At 34.8% G+C, this 23,046-nt stretch overlaps 3 protein-coding genes across 7 annotated transcripts in view; 1 reads left to right on the forward strand and 2 right to left on the reverse strand.

Annotated features, from left to right (window-relative positions):
* wdb (serine/threonine-protein phosphatase regulatory subunit widerborst) overlaps positions 1-15,605 on the reverse strand; it is a 48,504-nt gene extending 32,899 nt beyond the window's left edge. The window contains exons 1-2 of one of the 5 annotated variants that reach the window (XM_089591601.1): positions 15,353-15,605; positions 13,090-15,007 (exon numbers count right to left, since the gene is read on the reverse strand). In XM_089591601.1, the coding sequence (XP_089447727.1) occupies positions 13,090-13,228 (139 nt within the window). In that variant the 5' untranslated portion in view covers positions 13,229-15,007; positions 15,353-15,605. Of the gene's footprint in view, positions 1-13,089; positions 15,257-15,352 lie in introns of those variants that run through there. The other 4 variants (XM_089591602.1, XM_089591603.1, XM_089591604.1 and 1 more) reach the window with 4 other exon arrangements.
* A 1,294-nt stretch (positions 15,606-16,899) lies between these two features.
* LOC106645826 (JNK1/MAPK8-associated membrane protein) lies at positions 16,900-18,797 on the forward strand. The gene is made up of 4 exons (XM_014361772.2): positions 16,900-17,698; positions 17,785-17,954; positions 18,028-18,104; positions 18,178-18,797. Exons 1-4 carry the CDS (start codon positions 17,253-17,255, stop codon positions 18,400-18,402), a joined length of 918 nt encoding a protein of 305 aa, XP_014217258.2. The 5' UTR covers positions 16,900-17,252; the 3' UTR covers positions 18,403-18,797.
* Positions 18,707-22,661, reverse strand: CD98hc (CD98 heavy chain). The gene is made up of 10 exons (XM_089591218.1): positions 22,610-22,661; positions 22,044-22,527; positions 21,140-21,518; positions 20,739-20,986; positions 20,538-20,663; positions 20,229-20,458; positions 19,973-20,156; positions 19,663-19,892; positions 18,995-19,141; positions 18,707-18,907 (listed from the first exon to the last, which is right to left on the reverse strand). Exons 2-10 carry the CDS (start codon positions 22,422-22,424, stop codon positions 18,838-18,840), a joined length of 1,995 nt encoding a protein of 664 aa, XP_089447344.1. The 5' UTR covers positions 22,425-22,527; positions 22,610-22,661; the 3' UTR covers positions 18,707-18,837.
* Between the last annotated feature and the right edge of the window lie 385 nt (positions 22,662-23,046).

Genomic DNA, 23,046 nt, shown 5'->3' on the forward strand with positions numbered 1-23,046 from the left:
GCAACTACTGGTATACATGTATATGCATCCAGATGTGGGTGCTACACTTTATGCTCTCGACTTGGTTGATCGCGTTTACTACCAATATAAATGTTCTACGGTGAAAATTTGTTGCCGCTGCCCTTGGAAGTGTTATGGTATGCTCTACATATATATTTTTTTCGCAATATTTTTTTATGGTTTCTTCTGAGTTGCTGTTATACCTCCAGATTAAGGAATGTTTTAGCTCGTGTTTTACGGTTACTTAGCGAGTACCTTCGTTAAAATGTTTTGGATTCGAAGTTTACGTGAATCATGAGGTCATACGAGGTCATATTATGTTCTCTTTTTCTTTTTTGACAAAATTTCTAAGGAATTTCGACCCAAAAATGAAGAAGATTGCATTAAAAGACAAAATTTTTTAATGAGCGAATTATCAAACTTTTTTTTCAGTTATGAAAATCTCATTACTACATAACGTATTGCTATACGTTTAACGAGAACGCGTTTATTAGATTTGGTAAGTAGTTCAGATAATAGACTTTGACGAGCGTACAAAAGCCTCGTAATCCTTTCACAAATTGTGTATTATAATAATTGCACATAACGAAAACAGGTTGAATACACGTTTAATTAAATTGTTGTATGGTGTATATTACTCAACAAGCAAACACGACAAAAGTGATGGCTCAGTGTATTGCTTTGAATGAGCGTTTGGCGATGAATATTAAATGCAATAATTGATATTTACTAAGCGGAGAAGTTTGAGTTTTTTGAATGAAAATTATATGAAATTCCATCAGGACTGTTAGTAGTAAAATAAATAGTAATTAAATCACTGGGCTGGAGGTAAATTATCGTGCATTACACGCTTGTTGTTTTATTTTACAAAGACATAAAAAACGCAGTTTCATTGAGTGTTTTGTACAAACTTGAATTTTTTGAAAAGCCCGACTATTTTTTATGATCTGCATTGCAGGACTATATACCGAATAAAAAGTGGAACATTCAACAGGATGATTCGAGTTACCGATGTAGCTGAAGAACCTACTAACGATTTGTTTTACTTTACAACTCAGCGTCGAACAAATTTTTTTTCAATTTGACAATTTGCATAATCTTAAAATTGAAGACATTGTCTTTGGCTTTACTTAAATATAAACAATGATGTGTTGTAACTTATTTTGAAGAATTTGCATCAAATGCGAAAAATGTCAATCACGAAATAGTGAAAATAAGCAACTGTGCATTAAATTGTTCTCTCTTAGAGCGAAACAAAGTACAATCGAGGTCAAGGTCACACGTAAAGTTAAACGGCTTTTTTTTTACACCCCTCTCAAGTCTTGGCTTTCTAAAGAGAATATTAAGAACGAGATAAAAGGAAAAAGAGTAAATGCCAGAAATTTCAGTCTCTACCGTAGCTCTACAGCTATCACGTACACTTTTTTGTGTAAAAAATAGCAACGGGGAAAAACAATGAGGTCGAATTAGGTGTTTTCGTCGTCTGGGGTGTCGAAAGACGCAAAAAAAAAAAAAAAAAGACATGAAGACAAAAACTAGCTGCTGAAAGCACATACAATGCAAAAAGATTTCGCGACAATGTTTAGATGGTGATAAGTTGATGCAGCTGCTGTTGCAAGCCGAACAAAAATTAGAGGCGAGGGACAAATGGTAAGGAGAAACAAAAGGCGATGAAGCAGTTAATAAATAGCACCGGGCGCAGCAGCCAGCGAGGACTATAAGGGCCACGGAGGGGTAAGAGCAGTACGAAAAGGAAAAAAGTGGTTTGTTTGCTCGACAGGGTGTATTGGTTGTGTGCAGTGTACGTGTGGGCACACTAGTGTGAAATTAGGACGATGAGGGAAAGAAAATTTACTGTACACACGTTGTGGGCGTATATAGGTGCGCAAGCGCGAGTGAGGGAGAAATGAAAAAAAAAAGAGAGAGAGAAGAAGAATGACGACAATCGATGCCTCTCTCGCTCTTGCGAAGGGTGTGTGGTACTATAGTGTTAATATCTCGACAACAAAAAACGCCAATATTATTTTGCGAGGAAGGGAACTCGAAGAAGGCTTATGGATGTTTTATCTAAAGTAGGAAGATAATCGCCTCGCCTCTCTTCCTTTAAGTACAGATGGAAAATTTCTCGGAAAATTTAAAAACAGATGCCTTTCGCAGTTTGTCGGACAACTCTCTTTTTTCGATATCGGTACGAGCGTTGGCTAGAGATATGTTTATTCTCGTACTTATTGGTTTAGTTCGATGAAAATGTTTATTGTTTTTAAAAACACGGCACCGATTGTTTTTCATTGCCCGATTTCTCTCTTTATCTTTTTGTTTATTGCTTGTGCAAGCGTCCGCCGTTGTCCTACTCAAACCATCTCGATTACTTGTATTAAGAAACTTTCTTTCTTTTTTTAACTAAAAAGGTACTTCAATTAAAAGATTTTAGAGAAAACATATTTACAAAAACCAGCCTAAAGACTTAGGTACAGGATTATCACCTCATTCCAACAAGGCACGCATCGAAAAAAAGTGATTGTTTTGTCTACAGTATTATTTTTTTATTTTTATCATCAAGGAATGAAACAGTTAATCGTTATCCACATTGAACGTGTATCTATTTCAAGTTAAATAAGTGTAGAATGATAACTTTCTTAATAAGGCTGAGATTTTTTATCAAGCAAGTAATGAAAAAATGACGTTGAGAGAAGAAAGAAAAAGAAAAAAAAAATCTCAAGTCCGAGCGAGGACATTGGACATCACGAATGTCACAGAATAGGAGGAGGATTGAGTCCCTGGATATATCGAAAATCCTCTAGAGAAAAAGCCCCTTAGCAGCATCCGGATGAGCAATAGCAGTAGCGCGGCACAGAGAGCGCTGACACCCATGGACAGTCACGTGTACGTGTGCATGGTACATACATGCGTATCAAAATATTACAGCTTTACCTTGTCGACACTGCAGCTGTAGCCGTAATAGATTGAAACTGCGTCGAACGGTGATTTAGGTTGACTATTGTTGGTATGTATATGTGTCGAGAGCTTGCACGCAAATGTCTACAATGTATACGGATTTGCCGGTACCCGTGTGAACGAATGATGTGCTTTTATTTTTAGTGATTTGGAACAAACGCTTTCAAAATTTTGAATAAAGCGTTGATCAATCAAACGTTGCAGTGACGCTTTGGTGCAAGAAGATGTTACGGTTTCGTTCAAAAAGGTGATAACTCGAAGTCTTATAACAACCTCAGGGTTAACTCTTTCTTGTACCAAAGCAAAGTTTTCGAATAGAGAAAAGTGTCAGCAAGTGTGAGAGCAGCGCTGTCAAAGAAACTTTTTTTTATTGATTCACTACTATGTACGGTACAAGTACACTTTTTGGGCTCCGTTACTGTGCCGAAGGCATGTCTTTTCGATAAAGCTTTTATCGAACGACTCTGCTACATACATACATGCTTTCAGATGTTTCGCTCGCTCTTTTTTTTTTTTTTTTTTTTAACTGCTCACTCTCAATACTACCGGATACTTTTTGTAAACAAGATGAGCGCATTGTGTCTTATTTGATACTGAACTGGACATATTTGGCTCGATATTTGGTATTAATTTTAATATCTTGAAAAGTCTTTGATTTTTGTTACTTACATTGGCAGCTATCCTCATCGTCGTATGTGATTTTATAATACATGAACGTCTTATTGATCATGTGGTTTGATCCAGCGTGTGCATGTACGTTGTTTTAGAGTAACGCAGTTGCTGGGAACACTTTTCTAATAAATCTGCAACGGCATTGGAATTGAGCAAGACAGTAAGTAACCAACGGAGCGTTGTATACCCAACAGTAGAAATCAGTGACACTTGACCAAACGGAGAAACATTCACTTTTATGTTAACGTCAAAAAACACGTACTCTCTTTCTCACAAATTTTTCACGACACACACAATATCCCAGCACTGTACCATCAAAATCTCATTGTGCACGTATGGAGGGTAGGGATAGAAAGAAAGAAATGGATCACAAGACGGAGCAAAGAGAGGCTGACTCGAAAATTGCGCATGTAAACGATGATATGGCACGGCACGACTGCAGCCGGGATTTTCAATCGGCCGGTAGCTCTGGTGGAAGCTACGTAACATAAGTACCTATGTTATATCGTCAATGCCTCTATCGTCGTATCGTCCAATCGACGATGATGTCGTCGTCATCGTTTTTCTCTCCTCCTCTTGTCTTGTATACTACTGCTGCCATGTGCGGAGGTACCGACCAGAGTTACTACTATACTCTAGCTTCTCTCGACTATTGCACGCTTGATATTGACAATGACCGAGACAATCAATGCTCTACACTTTGATGTCGCTCATGCTGCTGATAACTTTAATGTTTTTTTTTCAACAGATTTCTCATACGGTATTGGCTGGTCACCTTGTTTGCTGTTGTGTGTGTTTTTTTTTAATTTTTAATAATTATAAGTGTAGTAAGGTTATTTCAACCACAAAAAATTCACGTGATTTTTAATTTTAAATTATTGACAAGAAAATTATGGTACAGAAAAATATAAACTATTGGTTAGTAACGTCTAATTTCTGATTTTTCTTCACCAAACACCAATATCTGTTCTTTGCATTTGTAATAAAATGTGTGACACTATGTTTGGATTAAAAAAAAAATTGTAACCACCAAACACTTGACATCATAATTTTTGCGGTAAGCGAGCAATCTTCCCACACAATATATATCGTAGACAGTTTTAATTTTTGAGTGGGATGTTATGTTTGCATGGTAGAAGTTTTGCGATAATATTGACGATTTTATTTATCATTAAAAATTATAATATTAATTTGGAGTATGAACAGCAGACAAAACAGAATCGTAAGCATTAAATTTAATTCTGAAATTAATGTGAATTAAATTTATTTTGTTTACTCAAGAAATTTTTGTTTTCAAATAAGATTTGAGAGGTCACTTATTAGTGATAGTGGATTCATAAAAATGCTGACCGTAAAATTGAGCCAAAAGCAAGGAAAACCTTGAACTTTTTTTTTTAAAACTAGGCAAAGAAGCGTGTCTTATCGTGCAATCAAGATTTTGGTTGATAAGAATCAGCAGTATAATTATATTGCTTCATTTTTATAACAAAACTTTTCTTACCACCAAAATCGGATTTCGTAAATTAATTTAACATTCATAAATTTTGTGATCTTGAGATCAATTACTAAAAAGAGGTCACTGCCCTTACGGTACAAAAATTCTGATAACGTTATATTCATTAAACGTAATGATACGAATTGTAATGGTCTAAAAATTTTTATAAAAACCTAGGAAAAAATTTAAGAAACAGCCAATAAACAAACACTGATTTCCTTGTGATTAGATCAAAATTTAAACTATCGCAAAAAGGAAAAATTCCATTTAACACATATATCACTCACGTCTACGTACATGAAAACTTGTACTTAATTGTTGAACCTGAGTGAATACGTGAACAAGAGAGAAAGAGAGAGAGAGAGAGATAGCTGATTAGATTGATTAATTGGCCCGCACACATAGAGCACTTGCCCACAGCCTTTATACATGTGCACAAAATTTTGTCTAGTGACCAAGGCGCGAACGGCAGTAGGGGCACATCAAAATAACCACACACTCGGTATCACGTGTGCATTTACCCGGCTTCGCTCTAAAAGCTTTTTTTTTCTTTGTTTTTTTGTTTTATGATGTTAGTACACAACACACATACATTGGTTGGTCAGCTTTTTGATTTTTTATCCGTTACACATACCTGTACACGTACATGAGATAAAAAGAGGTCATAATATGATATACTGCTGTCTCGGGTGGTCGAGTTCTCCTCAAGAAAATATAGTCCAGTAAAACTACTTTCCTTTTTGGATTAATTTTATGATTGTTCAAAATATATTTTTGATGTTTAGTTATAGATAGTGATTTATTAACGTATGATATTTTTTTCGTGTTATAAATGTAGACTGCAATATCTCCATGAATTAAATTTTGTATTCTTAATCATTTTTCAGATGTTTTCTATATATTGTTTTATTAAATACGTTTTATTATTTATAATTACTCAAGAAAAAGCTTGGCATACCCACTATTTTTCGTTGATGAATTCAACTATTTAAAAATCAATAGAATAATGATGTTATCTGACATTGAATCAAATATCTTGGAAATTGCAGAACAACGTATTTTTCAAAGTTGATTGTCATCATTCTTACTTAGTATTACTATTATAGAAGCAGAGACTGCTTGTTTATTTTTGGGTCGGACGCACAAGCTGCCAGTAAAATCTGGTTCAAGAATTTAAATTATTTTATTTATGTTCTAAAAGCGTAATGGGAAAAAAAATTAATGCAGTTTACGATCAAAGAAAATGAGTTTTTCAATAGAAAATTTCATGACAATTATTTCGATATTTTTTTATACATTTATTGGTAGTAATATAAAAAATCCTTAGCTTTGAATTCAAAGGTATGGGTAAATTATAACTAAGCAGTAAAGCTTGATAGTAAAATAAAGCAAGTCACCATTTTCACGCGGAAAATTTGTCTGGAAAGCATTACCGTCGCAAGCTCTATAACTTTGGCTCATGATCGATCAAACGTAACGAAAAAAAAAATATTTGCACATGTTTTTTGGCTCGGCCATAATGACAAGCTGGCGCTACACACGTGCGCTACCGAAGAGTGATCGAAGGGTTCATCTCTCTTTTTCTTTTGCACACTGTCCATCCATTAAGCGAGAAGGCAGCGTTAAAAAAAGAATCTGCATTGTAGGTATATGTGCACATACGTGAAATATATCGAGAGGAGCGAGCGAGTGGAGTAGAGGAGAGAAAAAGAGACGGAAAAAGCGCGTGCCCTTTTATTGCGGCAGAGGTGAATGACATACGAACTCATGTGCGCATGTGAACGTGTTATATTGCGAATGTGTATAATGATACTTCGCTGCTCTTCTCTGCTGTTAGGCTTTTTCCACAACGACGACGTTGTCGTCGTCGTCACATTCAAGAACACTTGTCCGAGTGAGAGAAAAAAAACGAAAAAAAAAAAAAAAAACAAGGGGAAGAGGAAAACAAATTTGGATTACGATGTCGTGGTAATTAATTTACGTAATAAGTGTGAGAGCACTTTTTTTCTATCTTCTTTCCATTTTCTCTTTCTGTACGCTCCACGATCGATCACTATGCATGTATTATGTGTAATGTTAAAAAAAAAACTTTAATATTAACTTGGCAAAAAACGATAAATAATTGGATTACTACATCGTTTATGGTTAGATAAATTCTTAATGGTTTTTAATTTTTTTCATGTATATTTTTAATTTAAACCCATAAAATGTATTTAAAATTCAGCAATGTCATTGATGAACTGCTGAACTTTTACTTAAAAATAGAAAATTGTAATTTAAAAAATAAAATTAAAAAATTGTAACTATACTGTATGTTTGGAATTAGAGAGCCGGTTCAATTAGGATATTGTGATAATAAACGAGATAATAACGGTAGTTCTACATGCTTGACCGTATTTAGTCTATTAAGCTAGCATACCTCCATCATGAGACCATAAAACTAAGAATATCACAATTTGTTGCTAATATACTACAAAAGTTAGTTTTCTTTTTCGCGATATTTTTACTTGATTTATTTCTTCTTCCGTAGTTAAGTTGAGTTATACAACAGAAATAATACTTGATAGGTTTGATAATATAATTAGTGCATGAAATTATTTCCTAGATGGTATTACAAGTTTAAATTACACATTAACTTGTGACAACCGGCATTATAACAAATTTAAATGTAGAAAAAAAAAACTGTTAATGATCACTGAAACTTTTATATTGTGTTTATATTATATTGGAATACTTGACTTAGGCATTTCATAAGGGTATAACTGAATAATTAAATAAAATTTTTCGTACAATTCGACGATAATAAATATTAAGCAAAAGTTTATACCACAGCTTTAACTTTAATAATACATCACTAATTTACTCATATTCAAGAGAGCAACTTCAATTTAAATAATTCAATATTAGATAACAAAAAATTCATTAATAATTGAGAAACCGATTGAAAAAAAAATCAAGTTCTCTACTTTATTTAAACAGCAAAGAAATTTTGGTAAATACAAAATACACCTTTTAAATTTCAATCACAGAGTAAAATTGTAACTGTCATTTGGTCAGTATTAACATTATTGTACATGGATGTACAGAAATAAAAAATGGGTAGATATAGAGATAGTAAAAATCAACTCAATGCTTTTGAAAAAAAGGGTCTTATAAGGGTGCTCCTTCTCGATTTATACTACAAAAGAGATAAATGACGATTGTATTTGATGTGAAAAGAAGCTAATCTAGCACTGCACCCACACAATTTTTCGACCATCACAGACGTCGCATCGGTAATACTCTTGTGCGAGCTTCTCAATCTCTGTGTGTTTCACATACTCTCCCTCTCCGTCTCTTCCCCTTTTTTCTCATCGAATTTAGATCGTCGGCAGCAGTCGTCGGCGTTTGTACGTTACGTAAAAGGCTCCTCTTTGCAGGTGTGTATTCCAACCCACAGACACAGGGGAGAGAAAAAGATAGTTATCGTGTGCGTAGACCACCGTTCCATTCTACGTCATTTTGTAAAACGGTCAATTTGCCGACTTGGCATGAGCCGCTGACCTTTTTCAAATACGCGCTGCCGTCAGAGAAAAATATTCTTCGATTGGCGATTCATCGCTTTTTTATACTACTTTTTCTTCTTCAGTTTTTTTTTCTTTTGTGATCGAGCTGTTTCTTTTTTTTTCCTCGAGAAAACTAGGATTACAACTTGATGATTATAGTTGTTCTGTGTTCAATAAAACTGTTAATTAAAAGACTTTCAATAAGATTTCGTGTGAATGAAAGTTTAGATCCCAAAGCCTTAAATTAAAATGAAAAATGAGTGTTACTGATGATTTGTCTGAATCTAAGAAACTTTTGGAACCATTTTAGAAAAAATTATTTTTAGCGACTATTTTAGACTAACAATTAGAACAAGAGGAAGTATAAATAATTGAATCATACAAAAATAATGCACGATTCATTCAATATCTTGAAATAAAACAGCTCCACAAAAATATTTTGCAAGAATCATTACACAGAATGTTTTGCACTTACCAAACGGATTTCTATATCTATCGTACAAAAATAACAACTGACAACATTCTAAAGATTCCACGTGGATATTTTTGCTGAATATTACATAGCTCTCAATAAATTTAACAAATTATCATTGTTTGACAGAAATTAACATATACTAACAAAAGCTATAACATGTACAGAGCTGTACAAGTGTCAATCAAGCACTGAACAACCACTATTCACTCAAAGGTTAGAAATATTTTTTGGCATAAGTATTAGTTTTTCGCTCGAAGAGCTTAGCAAGCTTAAGAATTGTGCTTTCCGAATTCACATGATTTGTAAAAGCGTCACTTCCGGTGTACTAATGCTGTAATTGTATAATAATATTAATTAGTAACTACTGCTTATTAAAAATAATATATTTATTTGGATTATGTAAAGTGTGTATCCGTCAAAAAACATTGCAGTGACAAAGGACGCATTTGTTTATGTTAGAAATGGTAATATTGTAGTGCTGGAGACAGTTTGTTGTTATCATTAACATGTTATAGTTTTTAAATCATTATGAATTTTATGTATTGTACTGTTATAGTGCGAGGCTAGTGTGATAACTCTTTGTACACTAAAATATTTTTACTTACGGTGTCAAGTATTTGTTTTTGACGTAATAAAAAGGTTCAGAATTTTTATATACTCAAAGTAAAAAAATTCGATCTTATCATAACTTCAACGTTTCTTTTATTAATTCCAAATATACTAAAAATGAAGCTTTGAAGTTTCAACACGATTTTGAATAAGGTATGATTACAACCCTAAATAAGTACTGCACTTAATTTATTTAATTAAAAGAAAACTTGTTTTATTAATACTAAGCTTTTTTTTTTTTTTTAATTAATTGTTTTCTTTCAACTAGTTATTTTTCTTCAGATACGTGTACATAATTTTACTATTTTTATTCATATAATTTCTTTAAAAAATTAGAGGTCACTATTAAATTTATTATACAACTGAAGGAATTTTTTTTCTTTTAATTTTGCATGACAATAATAGCCTTTTCAATTTTGAGTTTTAAAAATCAGCGACAAAACAGTAAATGGCACATGGTTTGAGCAACAAACGAGCAACAAATTTTTTAGCCTGCCGATTTGCTCTAGCCCCGTCCTAATTAGAGATACGCGATATGTACTGCTAGTTTGATATTCGCAAATTATGATTGAGTATTCATATAAATTTATTGATACAACTTTTATTTTAAATTATCATCATTGTTATCATTTCATATTGTTATTATCTTAAAGGATACTTCAAGTATTCACTCTGTAACTGTTAGACTCAGGTTAGATCTTTTTCTGACATGCAAGACGTATTTTGAATTAATCAATAACCTATTTTCATCCAGCATATTGCCCCTGAGTCGGCTATGACACACTGCAATCCTAAAACTCAAGCTTTCATCCATTTTTTGTCACAAAGTCAAATACGTATGAAACTGTTAAAAACAGCGTAAGCACAAATGTCGCTGACCCGTTACGGTATGTTCGTGCCGATCGATTTTCTATACTATTACTGGGCAACGTATAGCCGTGTATTTGTACGTGATATCTGTAGGCGAAATAGATAAAGTGAACGGCGACTGGAAAAATTTGCAAAAATACATAGCACGATTGGCACAAAGGTGAGATGATGATGCACCAAGTATTTGTACATCCCACAAGGTACCACTATGTACCCTGTGCGTCGAGTTACATGTACATATTATATGAGCTTACCACGTGGCAGACTGGCAGTCCACATTGATAACATTTACCTGTATACGTACAAGTCATGGAGGAAAAAGTTGCAATTTCTTTTTTAATGCGCTGTATAAATGTAACGAGCGAGGACAATAATGGGATTTTAATTTCGTTCAACACTCTAGGGGATCTTTTTTGGTTACTCCTTGCTTGCGGGCCTATGATTTCTTCATCATTCGCAATGTGTGCATCCTACTCAGATAATTTCATTACTTCATTCTTTGACTGTCGTGAAATGCTTTTATCACTGATAACTTTTCACCCAATTTGCAGAGGTTTGTCACTCACTTCTACAAAAATAAGAATGACAAACAGAAGATAAAAACAACATGTTTAATAATTAAAGTCTGAGTTGAAAGTTTTTGAAGAATAATCGAGGCTATTACATACGCTAGTGGACTAAATATTGTCTCTGCACATCGAAGGAGCAAGAGCCCTCTCTCCCTGTGGGTTATTGTGCACTAAAAGACTGGAGTTCAACGCTGATCCTTGACTAACAAATACAAAAGCAAAAACATAATGCCATTGTTTAAAAATAAGGATAAACGTAAAAGCTTATATTTTAAGATAATAGACTGCAAGATACATAAAGCTTTAATGATAAATAGAGTTTTACTAATCGATTTTTACAAAATATTGTAGAAAAATAATTTTATTTCTTTAGTAAGTAAAATGAAGCAGATAAAAATTATATCAGTATTAAAAAAGAAAAAAAATAATACAACACTAACACTGAAAAAAAAAAGTTTTATTAAGAATAAATACGTAATAAATAAAAAGAAAGTTTCCAGTTGGCAAAATAAAAATCTTGCACTATAACTACACTACAAAACTTATTTTCATAAAGTTAAATAAAAATCAATAAAAATAGTGCATTTATGTTCATGTAAATATAAGTATGTTACATAAATATTACCAACGCATTCCTCTAAGAATTAATGGCTTGTCAGAACTCGGAATCTATTATATTCTGCTTGATGTAAAATAATAATTTTATTATATAATTCATAAGATGTTACTAAAAGGATGCAACTAAGCAAAAACTACATATAGGATTTTTAAAGTAAAAGTAAAGCCATAACATTTTGTCTATAAATTTGCAGATAAAAAATATTAGTAAGTAATATGAAATAAATATTTAGTGGAAAATGATAACAACTCATAAGTAAATATGCTTAGTAAATTTACATAGGATGCATTGACTGTGTACCTCTTTTAAGAATAATAATTATGTAAGAAAAAAGTATACTTTTTTTTATTGAAGATCAAAGCACATACACAAATATTAATCAAAAGAAACAGTATGGGAAACTTGTTGGGGAAAAAGATAAATACTTTATCTTCATACATTGATATTTGATAACTTTGATTACTGAAAAGTGATAAAAAAAAAAAAAAAAAAAAAAAAAAAAAAAAAAAAAAAAAAAATTGAAAAAAGCTACACTTAATTGCCACTGTGGTATAAAATATTTGTAGTTGTCATTTAGTAGTCTATAATATTTTAGGTTATGTTTACGAAACCGAGAGATACTTATTTACTGTAAAATTTGTTGCTTTCATATAAAAAATATTTAGACTAAATAATAATATATGGGTATGTAGTTTTTATGTGTATCTACTATTATTTTCTGCTCAGATGTTCAAAAGATTAAAATAATATAAAACTTCACTGATCTTTTCATTTTGTTAACTAAAAAATAATTGTAATTAGAAAAATTTCGATTATGGTTAGCTAACTGTAGTTAATGTGGTTGCAAAAGATATGTTATGATAATAAATCTTTTATAATGCAAAAAGTAGAGAGATTATTGTTCTAGTATAAAAAATAAATTGGTTTTAATATTGTTAAGAGTTTATAATGTTTCCAATATGATTTCAGTTAATTTAATATTCAAGTATACAAGTGTGCAGTTTACATAATTATGCCTTTAGCTTATTCAAAGTCTACAATAAAAACTGGATTACAATTTTTGATACTACGTCCTAATATAATACAGTTCATTACTTTAAGTATGTTCTTTCAATCATGTTATCTAAATTCCTACACCTTAGCTATGTTACAATTTACCTCTAGCAAAAAATTTTAATTAGCAGTCTATAAAGGGCCCTGCTGCCCATGAGCATGAATTTATGCAAACAGAGATATGCAAGAATGGGTTGTAAGCTGTAGTATAAGCATAGGATACACACCTTTAAGCAGGGGAAGCTGTTGTAGCTCCACTTCTTGAGAGTTGCGGTACCTGGAGGCGCCCTGAGATTTTTTGGATTTCTTCTTGAGGGAGCGCTTGGCAAAAGGATCTATTCGATCCACAAAGGTAGCTGATGACATGGCGAAATCACTTGGACTGGAGGCACCGTGGATCCTAAATGATTGTCTGGTTTGACAACAATACTGCTCTGAATGTGCCTCTCCCTGGTGTTAAGACTGTGTTAGCTAATAACCATCGAGCAACACATCCCTGGCTAACTTGTGTGGCAGCTGCTGTGGAGCTGGTATTTCTCAGTGGAGAGTGGAGACTTGCAGATGCAAATGATATGCTATGTGTAAATCAATTTTGCACTAAACACTAACAACAGAACGGTAGAACCAAAGCACTTGTACAACATACAACAAACACACTTTTTTTATCCTCTACAGAGACTTGATGCACTATACTATAAATTTTTAACTCTTCCTTACATGTAACACTGAAGTATTGTGGCTTTAACCTATGTTTCTTCGGCTGTAGCTACTCTTTCTTCTCTCTGTTAGAAAAAACACAAATTCTTAAATGTAACTACACTTTTCAAAACTAATTAAAGCTGCTGCCTTGGCACTGTACTGACGAAATTTGCTGCTTCTACTGGTACTGGTACAGACTTCAGTGATATCCAGGTGCAAACAAGTGAGCCGTACGCCGTCCCACCAGCTGTACGCGACTCTCCACCCTCTGCAGACGCGTGTGTGTGGATACTCCGTAGGGGGACTGTCGACCGTAGTCGACTCTCGGAGTCAAAGCTACGGTGACAATTCTCCTTGTGTACACACAAGCACGGAGAAAAGAGGCGTTGTCTGCGGCGACGTGTATGGCCGGATACCCCTCGCCGTCTTTTTTTTTTTTTTTTTTTTTTTTATTCTATAAGTAACTCCTCCGTTACACCACAACACACTACACCACTCTCGTCGTCGTCATCGTCGTCATCATCGCCGTCGCCGTCGCCGTCGTCACTACTTATTCCACCTTCTCGTCCTCTTTTGCTAATTTTCCAGAGATAGTTGCTCAACGTGGGCTCATCAGCTTGCACGCGGTGGTGACTCCTCAACGAACAGAGCCTCAGAACTGCTACTGAAGCAGCCAGCCCCAGGGGTAGATGATGCTGTCGTCGTAGTACGTGTGCTGCGCGCGCGTGTGTGTCCTTTCTTTCGTCCGTGTGTCTTCAGTGTCTTCACGTTCACGCAGAGCGTACCCTCTTTCTATCTCGCTCGCAATGCTCTATATAAAGTAGCTACGATGTTCCTCGACAGAACGTATTTTGGAGTACGCTTGTATACTTGTTATGCGTTAGTATGCAGACAGCAAGCATCGGTGCTTATATATTCTTATTCCACCATGTCAGTACGTAAGAACGTAAGTATAGATTGTATATAGGTAATGAAAGTATGTACGGGCGGTCCCCGCCGTCTGTCGTCCTCCCCGGCGTCGTCGTAACGTTCACCGTAACCCGTGTGGCGCTGTGCAACGCTATATATCACACACTCGCTCTCTCTCTGCTCTTTTTTTTCCGTCTTCTTCGGCTTGGTCTCTTCTGCTGTTGCCTCACTGCTACGGTCGTTCCTCTACGCTGCAGTATACCCTAGACTTCCCGGTTGGTCTTTGCTGTATGATACACTGTTGCTATACGCAAATATACGCGCACAAATGCATATACGCCTACACTGATGACCGGGCGGCTACGACAATCTCGTCTTCATAGGTTATGGAGCTGCTAAATCGTCGTCGTCGTCGTCGTCGTCGTCACCCACAAGTCTCTCTCCGTTGCTGCTGAGCAGAAGAGGAGACAAAAAATAGCCAGACAGCACTGCAGATGATGATGAAGCACGATGTTTTCAAGACCCGAGATTTTGTACCTGTAGATGATTTAGGTGGTTAGCCCGAAAAAAAAGAGCAGTATTGTGGCCGCTGTACTTATTGTGATGTGTGCCTATAGGAGCTGCGGGGATTCGGGGAACGAGTCAACGAGAGTTTGAGCGAGAGGAAGAGAAAGAGGTAATACGTGCGCGTCCTTTGACGATTTTCCAGTTTTGCGCGCACGTGTCGTTTTTCCTCTGAGGTAATCAACCTAGGTTTCAGGTTTAGGTATATAACGTGTGCACATGCACACACACTGCTCCTCTGCCGTCTGCTGTTGCTCCGAACTCCGCGAGCTCCGATTTTTATAAAATAACTATTATATACATATATATATTACGCACAAACACAATGATGATGATGATGAGGTGGTGGACGGCTGCTGCGCACTTTTCCTTGATGCACAGCTCTCAGTATGAGCCTGTAGCCTTTGGCTCCAGCTCTCTGGTGCTCCTCTGATTTTCCTCGATTTCCTCTTTGCTCTGCTACTCTTCCTTCCTGATATGCGTAAACGCATGTACTGCTGCTGGGTTATCTATAAGGAGCGGCTCCGGGAGCGGAGGAGCTTGTAAGAGTGTTGCGTTTTATTTTATTTTTTTATCACGAATATTACGATGCGTACGTGCGCCTACATACCTCAATGTTATGTACACACTTTACTTAGATGTGTAATAGTGTAATGTGAAAAGACATACATATAGATATGCGGTGGCCAATGCGTCGTCGCGTCGAGATATCGAAAAAGAGAGACGCATTATGTTATAATTTCGTTTACATTATATATATATATATATATATATATAGTCATGTATTGTTGCAGTGATACATCCTAAAAAAAAGTTAGATTTTGGATAGCCCCCACTGCGTGAGTATGCAATAATTAGTACCTACATGTTACCTCATGTATTATTACCAATGTACCTATATGAGAATGGCTGGATTGTACATTGTATAGTCAAATTTTTATACCCAGTTGATTCTGCGGTCTCAATTTTTTATCTTAGCAGATACTTACTTACGTGTGTTTGTTTCATCCTATACAACACTCATTATTTTTTATTGTCTGTACATACCAATTTAAAACAACATTAGGTGGTGGTACAAAATATCATAATAATATCAGCTTCTTTGCTCCAGATTTTACAGAATGCGAACCGAGAAATGTGGACATATAAGTATACGAGCTCGTGTGTAGCAGACGGTCCTGAAAAAAAAGTTCGCGAGCTTGCAAGTCGCGGGCTACGCGTAAAAATGTGCGGGACACATTTTTTTGAACACACTCTCCGTAGTGATATAAAATCTGGGTGATGAAATAGCTTTTATCTTTGATAAAAATGTTAGTGTTCGTAGGTTTGTGTAACAACGGCCGGGAAATATGAGGACCTTCCATTCGGGAAAAGATAATATAATTAACTTGACGTAAGTGCGTACATAACAAGTTATTTATACATATGGTATGTGGAATAATTTATGACATAGAAAAAGCAAATGAGCTCAATGATGAGTTTATTTGTTTTGTGGTTATTCTGTTGTTTAAAACATTTAACTCAGTTTAAATTTTGCACTTCACGATTTAAAGGTGACAATCCAAATGTTTTGTTAAATTTGCAATGTTCCTGATACAAACAAACTTAAAAATTTCCGTGATATGACTCAGTTTTCGTTGATAAGTTTAACCCCCTCAAAGTTCGGAGTTTGTTGCGAAAAGAACAAAAAATTAAAAATGAAAAATCAAAAATGTGTGTTACGTTAATCAGCGCCATCTAGCGGTATTTTGAGCGTCGGGCCAAAATTTTCGTCACGAGAAGAAAAATACCGCTAGATGACGCTGATCGCTGATCTATATTTTTTTTTGACGAACCATAAAAGTACAATACTGTAATTGATATATCTATATATAGCTGCAGGCAGAAGCATGATCGTCCAGATGACGATACTGTCAAAATATTTAGTGTAAAATTACTCCAAGCTTCGTAAAATTTTCATCGTTGATTATAGTTAACTAATTGCAGCTCCCTAATAAAGTTCGAATATAAACTGTACGTGTGGGTGTGTAATTTTATAAGAACTTGGTGATTTTTACTAAATAAATCAAAAAATAAAAATGATTCTAATTTACTGAAGTTTTATTTTAACTCTGGATCTGTGACGACACTGTAGTTGGCCAGTTGTCTAGAGTTTTAAGTGTAAACTAGGTTCTTGAAATCATGCATGAAAGGTGACTAGAAATTGTTGAAAACAAAAATGAACTCATTAATGAGATGTCCTGGCCTATACTGTGGTCGTGAACAACTGTCTGATGGGAACTGGACAGAGTGTGGGGCATGTCCCAGAGGCTTCAGGACAAATGCTTCATCAGCTTGTTTTCCTTGCGAAGACGTGCCAATGTTCTATGACTGGCTGTATCTCGGTTTCATGGCACTGTTTGCTTTGGTACTGCACTGGTTTTCCATTGACCAGGTGACAATGAGAAGTAGTATTCCAAAGGAAGTCATAGCACTACACCTGTCCGCTTTATTCGAGATACTCGCTGCATCCGTCATTACTCTTTATTTGACAGAGCCAATTGGGTCATTTACCATTAATTCCTGTAAAGTAAGAAGGCTGTCAGATTGGTACACACTTCTGCATAATCCCAGCCCTAATTATGAAACTACGTTACACTGTACGCATGAGGCTGTGTATCCATTGTAAGTTACACTTGATTGATATTTTACATTTAAATTTCATCTAAAGTATCTAACGAAATTTATATAATTTATTTGTGTGTTTATAGGTATACTATGATATTTGTTTTTTATGCATTTGCTGTAACGATAATGCTGGTAGTGAGACCTTTGATAGCACAAAAATGTTTGCCAAAAAAGGGAAAATTTTCTATATATGCTGCTCTTTATTTTTTCCCAATTCTGGCTTTGTTACATGCCGTTGGAAGTGGACTGATTTGTAAGCACATTCAAATTATATATATTTTAATTTGCAATTTAGGCTCTTGAAAAAATAATTTTTAACTTTGCAGATTATGCCTTTCCATACATAACAATCGTTTTATCAGCTATTTCCAGTGCTGCACATTTTGCCTTTAAATTAAACCAGGTAAGAAATAGTACGTGATACTTTTATTGTTTTACAGAATTGCTTTAAAACTTAAAATAATTTTTTTTTTCAGACTATGAAGTCTTTACTCTTAAGTTCAATTTTAGACATAAAAAATGTCATTGTGATTTTGGGACATTGGCTGTTACATGGCTATGGGATAGTAGCTATAGCCACTGAACGTGGCTCATATCTTCATCCAGCAATGTTGGCTCTAGTGCCATTGCCAGCGATATTTTATATCCTTACTGCTCGATTTACAGACCCTCATAAGCTTCACTTTGAACCATTCATATGAACTTGAGAGTAGAATGAAAAGCTAGTATTTGTAAAAATCGTGTACATACTTATTAAGGTGAATGCAAATATTTTTCTTAATACTTGTGGCATACTTTGCCAGGACAAAAAGATAACGAACCTTAGGGCTCATTGTAATTACCATGGTTATAATGTATGCACGCCAATATTAGACACTACTTTTTTTAACGAGGGTATAGCTAACCTTTAATGCAACGCCCAAGTAAAGAAAAGTAAGTTCAATAAATTTTCTTTTCGTAAAAATAAAATTTATTTTAGTGTATAAATCATGTAAAAATTAATTTAATAAAAAAGCGGTTAAAAAACAAGGTCTAATTGTATAACTTTTAATGCATGCAACGTTTTTATTTTCGTTATTGGAATAACATTTAAGTATAGACACAAATGCAAAGAATCATTTTAAATTGTAGTCAGATTACTTTGGAGCGAAAGTCACTACCAATGTACTTTTAGATGATAGAGGTATCCTATGAGCGGGCAATTTCCTGTAAAAAAATCATTTCAAAATTATTTTACAATCGATTTCAAGATTGATTTAATCTTTTAACTATTCATTTTTTTTTTTTTCTTACTTGCTGTCCAGTTTTTCGTTGTAGTTCTGACTGTGCGTGAGAATATTCACCTCTTCTGATACATGCGGTATACCAGTCGCATCAATCGTTGTGTTTTGGGAAGCAGTGTTAAATGCAACCAAGTATCCTGGATTGCCACTCTTCACACTGTAAAATAACATTTTTTTATCGTCACGCTTACACAATAGTATAATACATACGAAGTAAAATTTGAAAGTATAGTATAACCCTCACCCATTTCTAAACCAGAAAAGATCAGGCATGTAACATTGTAAATTAAGACAAAGTTAGTTTTTGACAAACAAATAGTTGATTTTAGTGACTTCCTAACGGGATGTACAATTGACAAAGAATGAAAAGAATAACACAGGCTAAATTTAATGGAGCTTTGAATTGACCAAGAGATGTCTATCACTTCAATTGATTTATAGGTGAAGCAACTATTAACTTCAATTACAGGGAATAAAACAGAGTAGCGGTAATAGTAATAACTCTTGATAAATATCAAGATCTAGATGGCTTGACAATCAAATATTTGTTTGAACATTTTATAAACTAAAACTATTAAAAGTTATCAAGAAGTCGTGGTGTAAATAGATTAACATTTTTTTTGAACAAGTGATCCGAAGTTACGGTAAAAAGCTAAGACTATAGTAGTTTTTACTTACCGTGTATACACAAACACAGTTGCATTATTCAGAACGTGCGTTTGAGTTTTACCATAATGGAATGCTACGTTTTTGCGAGCTTCTGCAAGTATAGCGAAAGGTTTCTTAGCCGAGATGGTATCATTAATATTCAAGAATGGTGTAGCTGGGAGAAGCATTGTCATCAAAATCAAATTATCAGCTAGGTTGGCATTAATTCTTTTCCTTAGGCTAGGACCCTTGCCATTTAACTAAGAAGTAACATATTTAAAAATGTTTAGAATAGTTTTTTAAAATATATTTTTAAAAGTTTACTTAACAAAATTCTTACATCAATTCCTGGCCAGTGCGCAAAAGCTAGCAAGTCAGAAATACTTTTGTTCAACTGGTGAGCTGTGTTTGTAGGATCTATTTCTGACAAGAAGTGTAAGCTTTGTGGAAGGTCAATCAAAACTTTTTCTTTATTGTACAACGGCAGAATGTCATGCCTTATTCCTTCATTTAGGGTGAATAAGCTGCAACATAAATGATATTAAAAATTAAAATGAACGACAAAGTTATCTTACTTATATTAAATATTTGTTTACCCTTGTCCACTAGTATAATTGGCAACAACATCACGCCACTGTCTCAGTACAACTGCGTTTTGTGCGTTATCTCGCGTGTTAATATGCAGAAGCGATTGGTATGATCCTGCTTCAGCTGGATAATTTGAGCTGAGAGAATCATTACGCAGTTTGGAATCTTCTACCATGTAACGAGTGTTGGAAAGCACAAAACCTTTTACACCCAAGTCAAGCCAGTATTTAAAGATTTCCTGTAATTTGAATAGGCTTTTTAATGATTGAATTTTCTTAAAATTAATGGCATTAAAATTCCCGCAATGAGTCATTTACCGAAAATTCATTAACCACTACAGGATTATTGTAGTTAAATTCAGGTTGGCTGACGTTGAATTGATGGAGATAGAACTGTTGTCTTTCTTCATTAAACTCCCACGCCGAGCCTCCTTTCTCACTCACCTGTTTTAAAATAAATGATATACTATATTCTAATATCCAAGATGATACATAAATAATTTTTTTAAAGGTTTTTACCCAATTATTTGGTGGCAACAGCTCACTACTTTCTCTATTTTTAGTGCCATTAGCCCATACATAGTAAGATGTAAAAGGTTCTTCTCGCTTGATTGATTTTTGGAACCAAGGATGCTTATCAGATGAATGATTTGGATCTATTTCCATGATCACATTAATATTTTTCTCTGCTGCAGCTTTAATGAACTTCTTAAAATTGTCGATTAATCCAACTTGTTGATTCAGATCTTTGAAATCTTCAACGTGACCTAAAAATTGTTAGACTGCATAAGTTAAAGTAAAAAAATTATTGATAACTGATAACACAGATAAACCAAAAGTATAATAATATAGATTATGGTAGGATATTAAGAAAGTATACCATAGATGTAGGAGACTACATGTAATAAATGAAAACTAACCACGGGAGGTTTCTTTCAAGATTGAACCTAGAGAAATAGCTTGGATATGTTGCTCTTCAAGAATGTTCAAGAAAGTTTCTAAACCATCCAAGCTTCTGGCTGGAGTGTCAGAAGGATTGAGTCTGACAATGGGACTTTCTTCCCACCATTTTTTTGGAGCTGGTGAGTTGCACTTTGGTGCCATCACTACTATGGCAATAGCCCCAGCCAACATGGCAACCCAGAGCAGCCAGAATGTGATGAAAAGAAACCACCTCAACTTTATCCAAAACGGATCATTGGCATATTTCAACAATTCTTGTTTGCTCATTCCAGACAAACATTCTTTGACTGCTTCAATGTTAACTTTGGTATCTCCATTCTCGGATCTGAATTGAACCTGAAATGATTTACATGTTCATTTGCACACTATCTGTAACTTAATACTATTTGAGATAAGACTGAGACTATGCAATACAAAGTGCCTGTACATGTTCCTTACTACAGTAATTTTTAATAACATTATCCAGCTTGAAAGTAAATCTATTAAAAGTAAAAATCTACATTGTAGTAGTACATATTAAAAGACTTGGTAGTTAATATAAAGCTAATCGATAAAATTATTTTTGGAAAAAAAAAATTCGATAACCCAACTGAATAAAACGTGCTTTTTGTGAACACGATCAGTTTAATATTAAGCCTGTCTGAATAGAATGAAAAAAAAAAGAAGGAAAAGTTAACAGGCTATTAAGGTTTTAAGTGAGCAATTCGTCGCGACATTAGATACGAGTGTGCCACATAGTCAGCATTGTCTGCAGCCAAGAATGATTACTATAATTGAATAAAGACCTGCATCAAAGTAACATGAAATGAAAAGTAGAGTGAAAAAGCCCGGATTTCCTTGAAATAGTAAAAGATAACGTACCTCGGAGGCATCCTTGCTAGGGACGATCGATAGTTTAACCTCGTCCTTGAGCATCCGCTCCTCGGCCCCGTCATTAACGTCGGTGGTGCTTCCATTCTGCTTGCCCATCTTGATGGCTGTCAATGGGACGTTATTACTAGGACTGCTGTTGCTCTTCTTCGAGGCCTTCCAATTGACGTCTTCGTCTGGGAGCGGCCTGTAGATAGCTTGTACCGAGTTACTGTCCCCAGCTGTAGCCACTGCTGGTGCTGGCGGCTGCTCCTTACTCGACACTACCGCAGGCGTTCCTATACCGTTACCCGTTGCCGTTGTAGTTGTGAGTGGCGTCACCTCGTTACTATCAGTATCTAACCTCCCACCACTTTTCGTCATCGTCTCCATGTTGGCCGTCTCTCCCTCTCAATTATTCAGCTTTTCTTTGCTTTTCGGGTGGATTTTTTTGACAATAATTAAAAATACTCACGTTTTGTTGTTTCTTGGATGTCTGAAATTGTATACAATCAATTACTTCAACCGAAAAAATGATGTAAATTTATCCAAATTACACATCCCGACTCTTAACGTACTGTAGAGTAAATAGGGGACGCGGTGGCTGTTCCCTTCTCGCAGGGGTTGGTTGGCATTATGGCATATGCAGGTGCAGGCCCTACAGGGTTGCCACAGTGATTGTAGTATACATTTTAGGAACCTTCCAATTCTTCTGCTCGTCTTTGCGCGCTTATTTTATGATTTTCTTAGTTTAGACCCTTGTATGACACATTTTCGGAAAAATTACGAAGATATCCATATCTTGGGTTTTTCATGGGGTTGTGGGGGTTGAAATGTTTTAGAGGGTAAAGTCCTACACTTGGTTACATTTTGATTTATCAAATAAGTCATGTGGTATTTTTGGAAAGTGTGAGTACAGACATAAAAGTAAGTACACTCGAGAATATTTATTTGTTTGCGAGCTTGTTCCAACTGAAAAGTCGAGGAAAGCTCTTATGTCGTTGGAAAAGAAAAA

The sequence above is a fragment of the Copidosoma floridanum genome, unplaced genomic scaffold (genome assembly GCF_036245765.1).
Source record: "Copidosoma floridanum isolate Cflo_tuat_1 unplaced genomic scaffold, Cflo_Japanese_pri ptg000013l, whole genome shotgun sequence".
In the NCBI taxonomy this organism is placed as follows: domain Eukaryota; kingdom Metazoa; phylum Arthropoda; class Insecta; order Hymenoptera; family Encyrtidae; genus Copidosoma; species Copidosoma floridanum.

Bases quoted from the DNA above. Each gene is read 5' to 3' on its own strand.
- CD98hc (XM_089591218.1), bottom strand. From the start codon at position 22,424: ATGGAGACGATGACGAAAAGTGGTGGGAGGTTAGATACTGATAGTAAC. The intron at 20,664-20,738 runs GTAAAAACCTTT...ATTTTAAAACAG, and splicing joins TGTTGCCACCAAATAATTGG to GTGAGTGAGAAAGGAGGCTC. The intron at 18,908-18,994 runs GTAAGAAAAAAA...ATTTTTTTACAG, and splicing joins AACGAAAAACTGGACAGCAA to GAAATTGCCCGCTCATAGGA.
- LOC106645826 (XM_014361772.2), top strand. From the start codon at position 17,253: ATGAACTCATTAATGAGATGTCCTGGCCTATACTGTGGTCGTGAACAA. The intron at 17,699-17,784 runs GTAAGTTACACT...GTGTGTTTATAG, and splicing joins CATGAGGCTGTGTATCCATT to GTATACTATGATATTTGTTT. The intron at 18,105-18,177 runs GTAAGAAATAGT...TTTTTTTTTCAG, and splicing joins TTGCCTTTAAATTAAACCAG to ACTATGAAGTCTTTACTCTT.